A 13781-nucleotide genomic window follows, 5' to 3' on the forward strand; every position below is an offset into this window, starting at 1 on the left:
GGGTAAAGGCAAGCACTCTCCATCATTACTACTGCAGTCGGGCTGGCTGGCTTCACTTTAAATGAAAGCTAGCACTTTGCAGCAATCTTATGTTTCTCCAGGGTGATGGTCTTCCACTCTCCAAAGTGACCATCAGAATTTCTCAGGCCGCAGTTGAGACTCCCTGATGAGACCAAAACTCAAAGGCTCAGCCACATCCTACCCGGCCCCTTCACCTTTCCAGTTCTATATATATATGATTTTTTACAGAGAGGAAGGGAGAGAGACAGAGAGTTAGAAACATCAATGAGAGAAACATCGATCAGCTGCCTCCTGCACACCCCCCACCGGGGATGTGCCCGCAACCCAGGTACATGCCCCTGACCAGAATCGAACCAGGGACCCTTCAGTCCGCAGGACGACGCTCTATCCACCGAGCCAAACCGGTTTCGGCCTTTCCAGTTCTTAATGCAGTCCCTCCCCCGGTGATGTGGTACCCACTCCCCCACCTCTGTCAAAAATTGTGCTCAGCCCCACAGGCGTTGCTCAGTGGTTACACATCAACCTATGAACCAGGAGGTCACGGTTCCATTCCAGGTCAGGGTACATGTCGGGGTGTGGGCTCTGTCCCCAGTAGTGGGCATGCAGGAGGCAGCCCATCAATGATTCTCATCACTGATGTTTCTCTCTCTCCCTTCCTCTCTGAAATAAAAATATATTTTAAAAATTGTGTTCAGCCACCTCCTCTCCTGAGTCATGTTTGTCTTTCCTACCTGCACCAATGCTTACACCAGACACGAGAGGTGGCTCTTTCCAGGGGAACAACACTCTGGGGCCTTCTAGGACAGCAGGGTCCGTGAGGCCTGAAAGGTTGGGGACCGCTGCTCTAGGAGCTAAAACAGCTAATTCACCCACGTGCTTTACTAACAAAACAAGCAAAAAGACACTATCAGTGCTCCACATTCATGCATTGCCTTCAACTGACAATGTGACTTCATGAGTTTTTCTTCTTTCTTTCCTTGCTTCTTCCTCTCTTCCTTCCCAAATATGTCCGAAGCATCTATCTGTATCATGTTCTGGAGACAGAACAGTGTCCAAGAAAATCCTGACAGCAAATAACTCCAGATGTAATGGAAGAGAACCAGGGAGAAAGTGAACTAAGGCATGAGCTGTGATACAAGGTGGGTATGAGAGCTGTGCTGTTTCCCAAGGGTGGCAGACTTACTTTTCCTGAAGGACATACATTATGTGGGGCAGGTATTTTTATTCCCATTTTAGAGCCGAGGGAAAAGTCCACACAATAAGCCCAACACAGAAGAAAAAACGGGGCCTTTAGACCATTCCACCCAGAAGACCACACGGGGCTGTCCAAGCCCACATTCGGAAGAGGTTCTGTGCTGGAGAATTGTTATTAACAGGAGAGGCAGAACATGAGCAGGTGAAGTCAAGCAAATCCCAGGACAAATGTTAAACCTAATGCAGAAATGACCCCAAGTTCCCCAAGACACAGGGAGGGTGGGAGCAGAGACTGAAGAAGAGACTTGCAGGGGTCATATTAGAATTGGCCTGGAAGGAATGAAGAGTGGGTTAGACAGCCCTGGCTTGTTTGGCTCAGTGGATAGAGCACTGGCCTGTGGACTGAAGGGTCCCGGGTTCAATTCCGGTCAAGGGCACATGGCTGGGTTGTGGGCTCAATCCCCAGCGAGTGGGGGGGGGGGTGCTGGAGGCAGCAGATCACTGGTTATCTCTCATCATTGATGTTTCTCTCTCCCTCTCCATTCCTCTCTGAAATCAATAAAAGTATATTAAAAAAAAGAGAGTGGGTTAGACAAAAGATTCCTCGGGGCAGTCTCAGCATTGAGTCAGGATGGCAGGGTACCTCACACCATGGAGATGAACTGGACCAGTGTTTCTCAAACTTCCCAGTTAAACTCTTTAAATAGTTAAACATAAGCTTACCATGTAGCCCACTCTCTGTGACTCAAGAGAATGGAGAAGTTAGATCCACAAAATGGCCTGTCATAAATGCTTACAGCAGCTTTATTCATACTTGCTCCAGACAGAGCAACCCAAATACTCTTCAGTGGGGAATGGGTCAGCAAACTGCCTCCTGTACAATGGATGCTACTGGGCAGTAAAGGGGGAGGAACTACCGGCACACACACATCACGATGCATCTGGAGTTCAATCAAAGAAGCCAGACCCAAAGGCTACACAGTGACTGATTCTGAAAACATGAAACGTTTGTGAATCGCCCAATGTAGAACAAGGTTGGTGCCACGACTGAAGGCTCTGTTGTGTCCATCACACACAGAGTGTTTCTCTCCAGTGGGCACCTGCCCATGTGGCCTAAGGCTGGAGCCAGGAACAAAGGCTGAACCACACTTTCTGTATGCATGAGAGCGCCCTCCAGTATGAACTCTCTGGTGCTGAGTGAGGGTTGACCTCCTGCTGAAGGCTTTTCCACAATCACCACACTCATAGGGCTTTTCTCCAGTATGAACTCTTCGGTGGAGGGCAAGTTGTGAGCTCTGGCTGAAGGCTTTCCCACATTCAGTGCACTGGTAAGGCTTCTCCCCAGTGTGAACCCTTCGATGCTGAACAAGAGTTGAACTCCTGCTAAAGGCTTTGCCGCACTCGTTACAAACATAGGGCTTCTCTCCCGTGTGGATCCTTACGTGTTCAGTGAGGTGAGAGTTAAAACCAAAGGCTTTGCCGCACTCGTTACAAACATAGGGCTTCTCTCCTGTGTGCACCCTGTGATGGAGAAAAAGGCTTGAGCTCTGACTGAAGGCCTTCCCACACTGGTCACATACATGGGGCTTCTCTCCAGTGTGGATCCTCTGGTGCTGAATAAGGCTTGAACTTCGACTGAAGGCCTTCCCACACTGGTCACACCCGTGCGGTCTCTCGCCAGTGTGTATTCTCTGATGCTGTGTTAACTGCGGGCTCTGGCTGAAGCCTTTTCCACACTCATTGCATTTGTACGGTTTCTCTCCTGTGTGAATGATTCGATGCTGAATAAGACTTGAACTACGACTGAAGGCCTTCCCACATTGACTACACCTGAAAGGTTTTTCTCCAGTATGAAGTCTCTGATGGAGAACGAGGTGGGAATTGAGACGAAAAGTCTTCCCACATTCATTACATTTAAATGGTTTACTTCCGGTGTGAACTTGGTGGTGCAGAATGAGGCCTGAGCTGAGAGCAAAGGCTCGCCCACACTGACCGCATTTGTAGGGTTTTTCCCCAGTGTGACTTCTCTGATGTCTGGTTAGGTCTGAATTGTATCTGAAGGTTTTGCTGCATATTTCACATGTAAAAGCTCTCTCTCCTGTTTTCTTTCTTTGAAGTCTAACAGCATTTTGATTCAGATTCAAGTTTCCATCAAAGGTACCACCTTCCTGGGTTCTTCCTCCTGGAGACCTTTCCCTGCACATGGCAGTTTCTTTCCTAAAAACTCTCTTGTGAAGATGAAGTTTCTTGAAACTCTGCCCAACAGAATCCCACATGTGTCCTTCTACTTTATCCTCAGGTTCCCAAACTCCCTGCAACACAGGTGCCTGTGGATTGCACCCCGAGAATCTTCTTGATATCACTTCTGGGGTTTTTACTTCTTCAGAGCATTTCTGGTTTAAAATGGACAAGTCTTTCTCGGTCCCAATCTCAAAATCTGTTACACAAAAGCAGAAAGGCATTATTGAAGAAAACCATCCATTAGGGATAATATCCAAAATGCGTCGAAAAGCACCCATAAAGCATTCTGTAAAAAATAAATATAGGTGACAGGCAGAATTGAGAAGTAAGGATGACCAGTCCACAGGATATAACATTTAGGTTCATTAGTAATCAAAGGAAGGAAATTTAAAACAAATTATAATTTTTCACCTATCAAATTGGCAAATTAATCCATTCAGCAAATATTTAGGCCAGGCATGTGCTAGGTAAGGAATATAACTGGAAGGCAAATACAGCCTCTGACCTCCTGAGGCTTACATAGTATTCAGGTAGACAGACAATTAAGCAAATTTTTAACAAGGATGAAAAATCACGTGACAGGGAAACTACGCAGAAATGTGGGAAATACAGCATGGCCTCCAAGCTGATCTACATGATTACAGAAGACCTCTGGGAGGAAGTGGTTTCAGCTAGAGCCCGACGATGACACAGTCAACAATGGCAGGCAAGGCCCTGGATGTGATGCGTGACAAAATCCATCAAATTCAAGAATCTCACTGTGGCGGCAGCAAGAAGTATGAGGAGGGGAGAATGGCAAGATGGGACAGGGAATGGTCATGAGAGCACCAACACAAGCTCAAGAACCTCAGACTTGCCCTGGCCGGATGGCTTGGTTGGAGTGTTGTTCCGTACATCAAAACGTGGAGGGTTCAATTCGTCATCAGGGCATATACCCAGGTTGCAGGTTTGATCCCCAGTTGGGGCATGTGCTAAAGTCAACTGATCAATGTGTTTCTCTTACATCAATGTTTCTCTCTCTCTCCCTTCCTCTCTCTAAAATCAATTCAAACAAACAAACAAACAAACGAACAAACAAAAGAAAAACCTTAGGCTTTATTCTAAGTACTTAAAAAATAATGATATCCAGTGTTGATGAGAATTGAAGAAACAATCCTTGTCTATTACTCACAGATGTTACACACATAATTCTGATGGGGAAAACAATTCAGTTTATATGAAGTTCAAAACAAAACAAAACTTAGTGGTTATCCTTGGGGTAGCAATGATCAGTGATTGGAAGGTCAGAAAGGGGGCTTCCATGCTGCTGATAACATTGTTTCTTATCTGGTGGTTATGTGTCCACATTCAATTTATGAAAATCCAGTAAGCGCTACAGCAATAAATGGTGTGATTTTATGTATGTAAGTTATTTTTCAATAAAAAGTATTTTTAAATATATTTTTAAAATTGATTTCAGAGAGAAAGTGAGAGGGAAAGAGAGAAAGTTTAACACCAATGATGAGAGAGAATCATTGATTGCCTGCCTCCTGCACACCCCTCACTGGGGATCAAGCACCACAACACGAGCATGTGGCCTTGACCGGAATCGAACCTGGGACCCCTCAGTTCTCAGGCCGATTCTCTAGCCACTGAGCCAAACTGGTCAGGGCAATAAAAAGTGTCTTTAAAGGAAAAAGTAGTATTTTGTCTTAGCCATAATATAAAGAATAGAAGTTTTACATACATTTATTCATATATATATATATATATATATATATATAGAGAGAGAGAGAGAGAGAGAGAGAGAGAGAGAGAGTAGAATCTACATTAGCATGCAAAAATATCCAGTACCTAGTTATTGTTTTCTATAGTCTTTTACTTTTATTATTATTTTTTTAAAAATATTTTATTGATTTTAGAGAGGGGGTGGGAGAGAGAGAGAAATATCAATGATGAGAGAGAGCCGGGACCGGTTTGGCTCAGTGGATGGAGCGTCGGCCTGCGGACTGAAAGGTCCCAGGTTCGATTCCGGTCAAGGGCATGTGCCTGGGTTGCGGACACATCCCTGGTGGGGGAGTGTGCAGAAGGCAGCTGATCGATGTTTCTCTCTCATCGATGTTTCTAACTGTCTATCTCTCTCCCTTCCGCTCTGTAAAAAATCAATAAAATATCAACACTAATAAAAGAGAAAAATGCTAATTGGCGTACGAGCTACCCTTTTCATTGGCTAATCAGGGCTATATGCAAATTAACTGCCAACTAAGGTTGGCAGTTAACTGCCAACAAGATGGCGGTTAATTTGCATATGTAGGCACAATGCAGGGAGGCGAAAGGGAAAGCAGGAAGAAGCCCCCTGCCACTGACAGTGATTGGAAACCCAGGGGGGAGCTAAGAGCTGGGGGGCAGGGCAAAGGCAGCCCTGGGGCCACCTTTGCCCTGCCCCCCAGCCATGATCAGAGAATCAGGCGCCTTTTCCGCCCTGGCCAGTGATAGCAGGAAGTAGGGGTGGAGCCAGCGATGGGAGCTGGGCACGGTCGAAGCTGGCAGTCCCAGGAGCTAGGGGTCCCTTGCCTGGGCCTAAAGCAGAGCCCACGATCCTGGGGCCGCTGCAGCTGTGGGTCCCCGCTGCCCGGGCCGAACGCCTAGGCCAGAGGCATCAGGCCTGGGCAAGGGGCCGATCCTGCGATTGGAGGGTGATGGGGGTCAACGCCTGAGGGCTCCCAGTATGTGAGAGGGGGCAGGCTGGGCTGAGGGACACTCCCCCCCACACACACACCCAGTGCACGGGGATCAGCGGAGCCGCGAGGCCTCCCGGCACCGGCATCAGTGTGACAGGGGGCAGTGCCCAAACCCCCTGAACCCCCTGATCGCCCTGCGGCTCTGTGTGCGACAGGGGGCGGGGCCACAACCTCCCTATCCGCCCTGCTCTGTTCGGGACAGGGGAAGCTGCCCAACCCCCTGATCGCTCTGCGGCTCTGTGTGTGACAGGGTGTGGTGCCCCAACCCCCTCCCCCCCCGCCCCCCCCCAACGGGTCCTGCTCTGTGTGTGACGGGGTAGAGCCATAACCTCCCCTTCGGCCCTGCCCTGAGTGTGAGAGTGGCGGCGCCCCAACCCCTCTGATGGGCTCTGCTCTGTGGGTGACAGGGGCCAGCGCCCCAACCCCCTGATTGGCCCTGCTCTGTGCATGACAGGGGGTTGCACCGCAACCTCCCCATCGACCCTGCCTTGAGTGTGACAGGGGGCGGTGCCCCAATCCCCCAATCGGCCCTACCCTGAGCGTGACTGAGGGTGGCATCGCAACCTCCTGATCCTCCCTGCTCTGTGCATGACATGGGGCGGTGCCCCAACTCCCCAAATGGCCCTGCTCTGAGCCCGACCAGGGGCTGCACCTAGGGATTGGGCCTGCCCTCTGCCACCCGGGAGCAGGCCTAAGCCAGCAGGTCATTATCTCCCGAGGGTTCCCAGACTGGGAGAGGGCACAGGCCGGGCTGAGGGACCCCCCCTCCCTCCCCGAGTGCACAAATTTTTGTGCACCGGGCCTCTAGTATTTAATAAAAAAAAAAAATGATGAGAGAGACTCATTGATCAGCTGCCTCCTGCACGCCCCCTACTGGGGGATCGAGCCCGCAACCCAGCATGTGCCCTTGGCTGGAATCGAACCTGGGACCCTTCAGTCCGCAGACCGACGCTCTCTCCATTGACCCAAACCACCTAGGGCAATTTTCTATAGTCTTTTAGTATTCAAACAAAACTCCTGTTAAATTCTATTTCCTCCCTGATGTCTCATATAATGAGAGTTTTAAAAATAGATTTCATGCTGTCATACACATATTACCCCTTTTCTTTGGGACACTTGGTAAAAACGTTCCACTGTTCTCAACTCTGTGGGGACAGAGCTGCTTACTACCATGTGGGTGACCTCACCCTGTCATCGGTGTTATGGCAGACCCAGCAGAACCAGAATCCACCAAAATGTGCCAAAACAGAATCCAGAAAACAAAAGAGATAAGTGAACAGGCAGAGCTCCTGGCACCTGGCTGCCAGGGCCTTCTGGATGATTGCAGCGAACAGCAGCAGGGGTGAGGCTCTGCTGCCTCCCAGAGGTCATCGGTGGTAGGACAGCACATATAAAGGAAATCACCACAGAAGGTGACAAATGGACACCAGACCAAGGAGGCTAATAAGGTCACTGCAACCACAGCCCAAGAGTCCCTGTGCAGGTTCGCTGCTGGAACTAGAACAGCAAGCTCTGAGGACAACCAGTGCCTCAGGCCCTAGGACACATTCATACTGAGAAACATCCTATCCCTCATTCAACGCTCATCAGGTTCCACCTGGCACCTGGCACCAAGACTTTGAGGCCTTTGGGGTAATTACTTCTAAAGTAAGGCAACTGCCCTAGGTCGTGGATAGAGCGCCAGCCTGGTGACTGAAGGGTCCCAGGTTGGATTCCGGTCAAGGGCACATGCCCAGGTTGTGGGCTCCACCCCAGAAGGAGGCATGCAGGAGGCAGCCAGCCGCTCAATGATTCTCATCATTGATGCTTCTCTCTTTCTCTCCCTTCCTCTCTGAAATCAATACAAATTTATTAAAAAATAAAAATTAAAAATAAAGCAAGGCACCTGTGTTCACTACTGCTCCTCTGCATGAGAAAACCTCACAGAAACAGAACCACCTTTTCTCATCCAACTGAAAGGCCTGGACACTCGGACACTCTGTGGGGGCTGCCCCATCAGGGGCGCCAACGCACCCACACTAAATCCTGGGCAGCCCTTTCTCCCACCTCCCCAGAAAGGACTTCAGGTTCCTAAATGAGGACTCTTCTCATGAGCACTGTGGGGAGCTGACACCACATTGGGCATTCCGTTCATATCATGGCACTAACCATACATAACAACTTAATACCATTGCAAATGTAGAATAGCACAATCAACACTTTAGTCAAATTTACAACGAAACAGTGGCTTTTAGAATTGTGTTGTTGTTTAAATATATAGTCTTTGGATGTTACAGTCATGTGCCCTTGACTGGAATCAAACTTGGGACCCTTCAGTCCACAGGCTAACACTCTACCCCCTGAGCTAAACCAGCTAGGCCAGAATGATGGTTTTAACAAACAATTCAGCTCTTAATTTATCTCTAGTGAAAAAAGGCATGCATGTGCTCAATAACATGTATTGCACACCCAGGGAGTCTTCTGAGTCATGGGGATGTTCTTTATCTTGACAGAGATCTGGCTGACATAGTTGTGTCTCTGTTAAAACCCAGCAACTTTATGCTACTAGAGGTAAATTCCATCCAAGCAGAAAATGCTGGAGAAAATTTTGGAGAAAGGTTCAGGGTGGAAATAATACAAGTAGTTTCAGTCCTAGGGTACTAACAAAGGTGAGGATATGAGTGATGATGTGTTATGTCAGTGGTCGGCAAACTGCGGCTCGTGAGCCACATGCGGCTCTTTGGCCCCTTGAGTGTGGTTCTTCCACAAAATACCAGCTTCTGTGCATGGGCCACAAAGTTTCAATCGCACTGTACGTGTGTGCCCGCACGTGGTATTTTGTGGAAGAGCCACACTCAAGGGGCCAAAGAGCCGCACGTGGTTCGCGAGCCGCAGTTTGCCGACCACTGTGTTATGTGCTTTGACAACTGACCAAAAATAGGAGGATAATGGGGAGAGAAAGGTGGAAAGCAGAACACGTCACTGGTCATCTCAGCAGTTGGGAGTCAGAGATAGCACTTAGTGCTGACAAGTCAACTAATAAAAGTATGTTCAACAGAACAAGGTAAATACTTAAAAAATACTATTGACTAAGATCGGGAGATGCAGGAGAAAAAGAATAGAAGTTTGTGTAATAGGTAGGTAACCAATAGCTACTGTCTAAAGGAGGAAGATAGAAAGGCTATTATATAAAGAAATGAAGCTGTTATACAGGTTTATCATGGACGTAATTACTAAATGCAAACTTCCCTAATAACGGGAAGAACTGTGTATTTTTAAAAGGCAAGCAAACAAATCAGTAAAATGAAAGCTGTTAAAACAGGCACAAATGTCTGCAGGAGTACAAAACGCTGTTCAGATTGCTCCCAGGAGCCCATGGAAGTGAGCCCATTACAGCCCCACCTACTCTCACCTATGCTGCAGCTGTTCAAGGGCTCCGGTTCCTCAGCTCCCATGAGATCCAGGACCCACAGCTCTTCACCTTGCTCCAGCTGGGAGATCAACTCTGGCTTAGGGACAGGGAGTCCTGTTGAGGTGAGGGCACTGGTGAGCTGAACAGAGCACTGCCCACCTGGTCTTGGAGGCCAGGTGAGAAGTAGAGTTTCCCCGGAGCCCTCCTGCTTCTCCACACCGCCACCCCAGGTGGGAGGGGGGCAGGGGTCACAAAATGTGTGTGTTGGTGGAGTGGAAGGGGTAGGTCAGGAGAAACAGGGGCTGAAGGTGAGCGTTGAAGGAGAATAACTCATCAGTTCTCCTGCCCCTGGGTACACAGGTGGGCACGGACATGCAGAGTGAAGTCTGGAATTGGGAGCCAGGCAGAGACCAGACTGGCACCTGGGGAAAGAGGCAGGACCCTCCCCTTTGGGCTCCAAAGTTTGGAAGCAGGCCCAGAGCTCCCTGGAGGTCCACACCACAAGCCCAGGGAGAACCGCACCCAGCGAGGCCACGTGCCCGTAGTTCTCCAGCATCACATCCCTGTACAGTGCCCGCTGGTCTGGGTCCAGCTGCTGCCCCTCCGCGCGAGAGAAGTACACGGCCACGTCCTGGAATGTCAGCGGCACCACCTCCTGTAACGACAGGTGGCCGCTGCCCTGGGGCTGCGCCCACTAGGCACACCTGCTGCGCTCAGCCCGAGGACCAGCCGGCCATGAGGACCCGGCTGAGCTCCCAGAGCCCCTATCCCTGGGGAGGGCATGAGTCCAATCCCAGAGCCCTTCTCCAGGGGCTGGGCTCACCACTCCAGAAGAGGGAAGGCAGGGAGGAAGGCGAACTCACCTGGGGCGCTGGAAGCCCGAGTGCATCTGCCATCCTGGGGAAGCAGGATCTGAAGGAAGACTCAGGACCTGAGGGGGGCTGCCCTGGCCTGGGCCTCCAACGCTCACCCTCGGCGGGAGGGGACCCACACTCAGACCCACTCAGCGTCATTACATCACTTCATTAACTTCCGGGGCCCAAAGGGTGTGAGGGTGGGCGGGTGAGGGTGGCATCAGTGGGTTCCTGGAGCGGCCCCCCTGGGGCCACGAGCACATTGTCTTGGAGAAGTTGCCGGTCAGAGGCGGGTCACTGCAGCAGGACTCGGCGCGTGCCTGACTGCCAGTGACACGGAGAGTCACTACAACTGGCAGAGCCAGAATCCCGGTGGGGCCGCCGGGAGCTGAGGGGTGAAAGCTGGCCGCTCCAGGGGTCCGGTTTCCGGGCCCACCTGGGCTAGAGCCCCACCTGGCACAAGCTGTGCAGCTCCCCAGCGCCCCACCCACGGGGTGAGAGACCCAGGACGCAGCCAGAAGCTCGCCGCCCTTGTCACCCCTTCGTCTCCAGCCTCCTGGGTCGCCTCCCATCTCCTCGCCACCCCGCCAGCCAAGCGGAGGTCCTCATTCTCCCAAGTCTCCCCGGTGGCCCCCTCCGGCCCGCGAGCTCTGGCAGCCCGGGGCTGCACACACTGCCCGACGCTTCCACCGCGCGCCCAAGCCGGTCGGGGCCGACCTCCCGCCGGGCAGGTCACTTAAGCCTCCGCGCCGCCGTCCCTGCCCGTCGCGACCTCGGATGAAACCTCCCGAGGCTCCGCCTGGGCACTCGGTCTGCTGGGCCCTCCCACGCCTCCCTTCGAGCCCGCCCACTCGGCTGGCTCTTTCACGGTCCGCAGTCGGCCCCGGCGGCTCCCGCCCGCCCGCGCAGCCCGCCCTGGAGCGAAAGCGCGCGGAAGGGGCTGCTCACCTGGGCGTCGCAGGTCCACCAGGAGGGGCGGGGCCAGACGGAACGGGCGGGGTCCGGCGGCACCCGGGCCAGGCGCTCCCTCCCGCTTCACTGCCTCAAAGGCCGCGGGGGCCGGAAACGGCAGCGCGGTCGCCTAGCACTTCCGGGGCGGCTCTAGGACCGCGGAGGACTCACGTCGGTGGTCGGGTGGGGTGAGGGGCGCCGGAGAGTGTCCCTGTGGGCTGGCGGACCGGCAGGACAGGCTGGACCCCGAGTATCGAGCCCACTCTCCGCTCCAGGCCCGGGCCAACCCTGTACAACCTTTTTTTTTTTTCTTGACAAGAGAAGAATCTGTTTGCATTCCCAATCTGTGTGGAAGGGGAAACACTCGGGCCAGCGGACCAGAGAGGACCGGGTCCTCCCGGTGTCCTAGAGCTTCCCGGAAGTATTTTTGGGTCGCTTCCGGCCGCCCCGCCGCTTTTTGTTCGGGCCGTTCGGCTTCAGACCGCGCGAGTGCCAGGTGGGGGGCCGCTCGGGCCTGTGGGCGCGGTGGGTTGGGTGGCCCCTACCGGGAGGGGGCTGCTGAGCGGCACGCGGTCGCTTGGTCGCCGCGGCTGGGTAACTCTGGAGGCCGGAGGCCTGTCCGCGACAGTGGCGCGCTGGCCCGCCGATCCGATGCAGCTTAGGGCGCGGCCGCAGAACGCTGCCCGCGGCTCGTGCCCACGTAAGGTGTCCAGGATGCCACGGCGAGCTCAGGGCATGACTCGAACCGGCCTCATATCTGTCACTCCTTGCCCCGCGCCGGTGGCTGCTCTCTTCCCTTCCCTGCCGTCTCTCTTGCTAACTCCTGCCTCCCCTCTTCCTGAGACCATCTGATCCCAGGGTGCTTCCCATCACATGGGCTGTCAGTCGTAGTTCCCTCTGTCACTGTCGTGAAGGTGGAAATCGGGTCAGTCCTCAGTCACTGACCCAAAGGACGTGGGAAGTCACTAGGCTTCTCTCCACCCCCTCCAGGCAGTTCCAGCTGGGACCTGCCTCTGAGCTGATTGATCAGAGAGGAGGAAGCCGTAATGTCTGCCGTGGGAGCTGTAGCTCCATACTTGCATCACCCTGGTGTCAGTCACAGCGGCCAGGTGAGTTTCCTGGGGGCCCAGCTCCCCCCAGAGGTAGCAGCAATGCCTCGGCTCCTGGGGGACTTGGACAGGGGCACGTTCAGAAAACTGTTGAAACTGGTGGTCAGTGGCCTGCAGGGAGAGGACTGCCGTGAAGCTGTGCAGCGCCTTGGGACTACTGCACACCTGTCGGAGGAGCGGCTGGGTGCCCTGCTTGCTGGCACCCACACGCTGCTCCGGCAGGCCCTCCGGCTGCCCCCAGCCAGCCTGAAGCCCGACGCCTTCAAGGACCAGCTTCAGGAACTCTGCATCCCCCAAGACCTGGTCGTGGACTTGGCCAGTGTGGTGTTTGGGAGCCAGCGGCCTCTCCTTGACTCTGTGGCCAGGCAGCAGGGGGCCTGGCTGCCCCACATTGCCAACTGTCGGTGGAGGGTGGATGTGGCAATCTCCACCAGTACCCTGGCCCGCTCCCTGCAGCCCAGTGTCCTGATGCAGCTGACACTTTCGGATGGGTCAGCACACCGCTTTGAGGTCCCCACAGCCAAATTCCAGGAGCTTCGGTACAGCGTGGCCCTGGTGTTGAAGGAGATGGCTGACCTGGAGAAGAAGTGCGAGCACAAACTGCAGGACTGACCTCACTCCCAGTTGCCCTGGTGACCTGGGGGCAGTTGCTCAGACGTCTCCAGAAGGAAGCCCATCCTGCCTAGGAGGCACTCTTCAGTGAGAATGTGAACGCAACCCTGTCACTCTCTGATTAGATAAAGTCAGCACTGTTTTTCCTTTATTTGGTAGTAAAGCAACAATTAAAAACATGTCTTCCTGGGTGTTGTCACCCTGCACACAACTCCCCTGGCTGTTGGTGGCATTGCTGGGTGTGGGTACTTGCTGCTCCAGGGTGGCCAACTGGTCCAGTCAGTCTAGGGTCCAGTCCAAAGTCTTTATGCAGATGCCAAGTTTGTTCAGCTGGGCCCCAGGTAGCATCTGAGTGTTCTGCTCATTTGTTTCTATGAACCATGTGTTTCAGAGTGGATATTGCATTCTCGTCTTAAATCCCTGATCTCAAGGCGCCAGCATTGTAGTGTGGAAAGGAAGACTTTACAGAGTACTTAACAAATGACTTGGTGTAGCTTGTTATTGGATATAGTAAATGAGAAAATAGGCCAGTGTCCAGGGAATGGGAAGCAGGACTATGGGAGAATTGGGTTGTCGTTTTACATTGGGTCATAAGGTGGGCTTCCTAGAAGAGTTGGTATGTGTACAAAGACTTGCAAGAGGTGAGGGAGCAGTGACCCAAGGGAGACTTCTGGGTAGAAGGGGAGTG

General features: G+C 52.7%; 2 protein-coding genes across 11 annotated transcripts; one reads left to right on the forward strand and one right to left on the reverse strand.

The window, feature by feature from the left end:
* Positions 1-2001: 2001 nt before the first annotated feature.
* Positions 2002-11488, reverse strand: ZNF251 (zinc finger protein 251). Of its 10 annotated transcripts, none has more exons than XM_059672625.1 (5): positions 11370-11488; positions 10431-10479; positions 10090-10198; positions 9568-9681; positions 2002-3652 (listed from the first exon to the last, which is right to left on the reverse strand). In XM_059672625.1, exons 2-5 carry the CDS (start codon positions 10461-10463, stop codon positions 2190-2192), a joined length of 1719 nt encoding a protein of 572 aa, XP_059528608.1. In that variant the 5' UTR covers positions 10464-10479; positions 11370-11488; the 3' UTR covers positions 2002-2189. The 10 variants fall into 10 exon arrangements, with proteins under 10 accessions (XP_059528608.1, XP_059528607.1, XP_059528606.1 ...); XM_059672624.1 differs by having other exon boundaries at positions 10090-10222; XM_059672623.1 differs by having other exon boundaries at positions 10090-10261.
* Positions 11489-11725: 237 nt separating this feature from the next.
* COMMD5 (COMM domain containing 5) lies at positions 11726-13304 on the forward strand. The gene is made up of 2 exons (XM_059672631.1): positions 11726-11868; positions 12363-13304. The coding sequence occupies exon 2, from the start codon at positions 12419-12421 to the stop codon at positions 13091-13093; it is 675 nt and encodes a 224-aa protein (XP_059528614.1). The 5' UTR covers positions 11726-11868; positions 12363-12418; the 3' UTR covers positions 13094-13304.
* Positions 13305-13781: the final 477 nt, after the last annotated feature.

The sequence above is a fragment of the Myotis daubentonii genome, chromosome 17, assembly GCF_963259705.1.
Source record: "Myotis daubentonii chromosome 17, mMyoDau2.1, whole genome shotgun sequence".
In the NCBI taxonomy this organism is placed as follows: Eukaryota; Metazoa; Chordata; class Mammalia; order Chiroptera; family Vespertilionidae; genus Myotis; species Myotis daubentonii.

What these genes read in the sequence shown, in the direction of transcription:
- COMMD5 (XM_059672631.1), top strand. Translation starts at nt 12,419, where the DNA reads ATGTCTGCCGTGGGAGCTGTAGCTCCATACTTGCATCACCCTGGTGTC.
- ZNF251 (XM_059672620.1), bottom strand. Translation starts at nt 10,580, where the DNA reads ATGACGCTGAGTGGGTCTGAGTGTGGGTCCCCTCCCGCCGAGGGTGAG. An exon ending in TCGGGCTTCCAGCGCCCCAG is followed by an intron (nt 10,262 to 10,430) that starts GTGAGTTCGCCT and finishes AGGTGTGCCTAG; the next exon opens with TGGGCGCAGCCCCAGGGCAG. An exon ending in CGGGCACGTGGCCTCGCTGG is followed by an intron (nt 9,682 to 10,089) that starts GTGCGGTTCTCC and finishes TCACCTCAACAG; the next exon opens with GACTCCCTGTCCCTAAGCCA.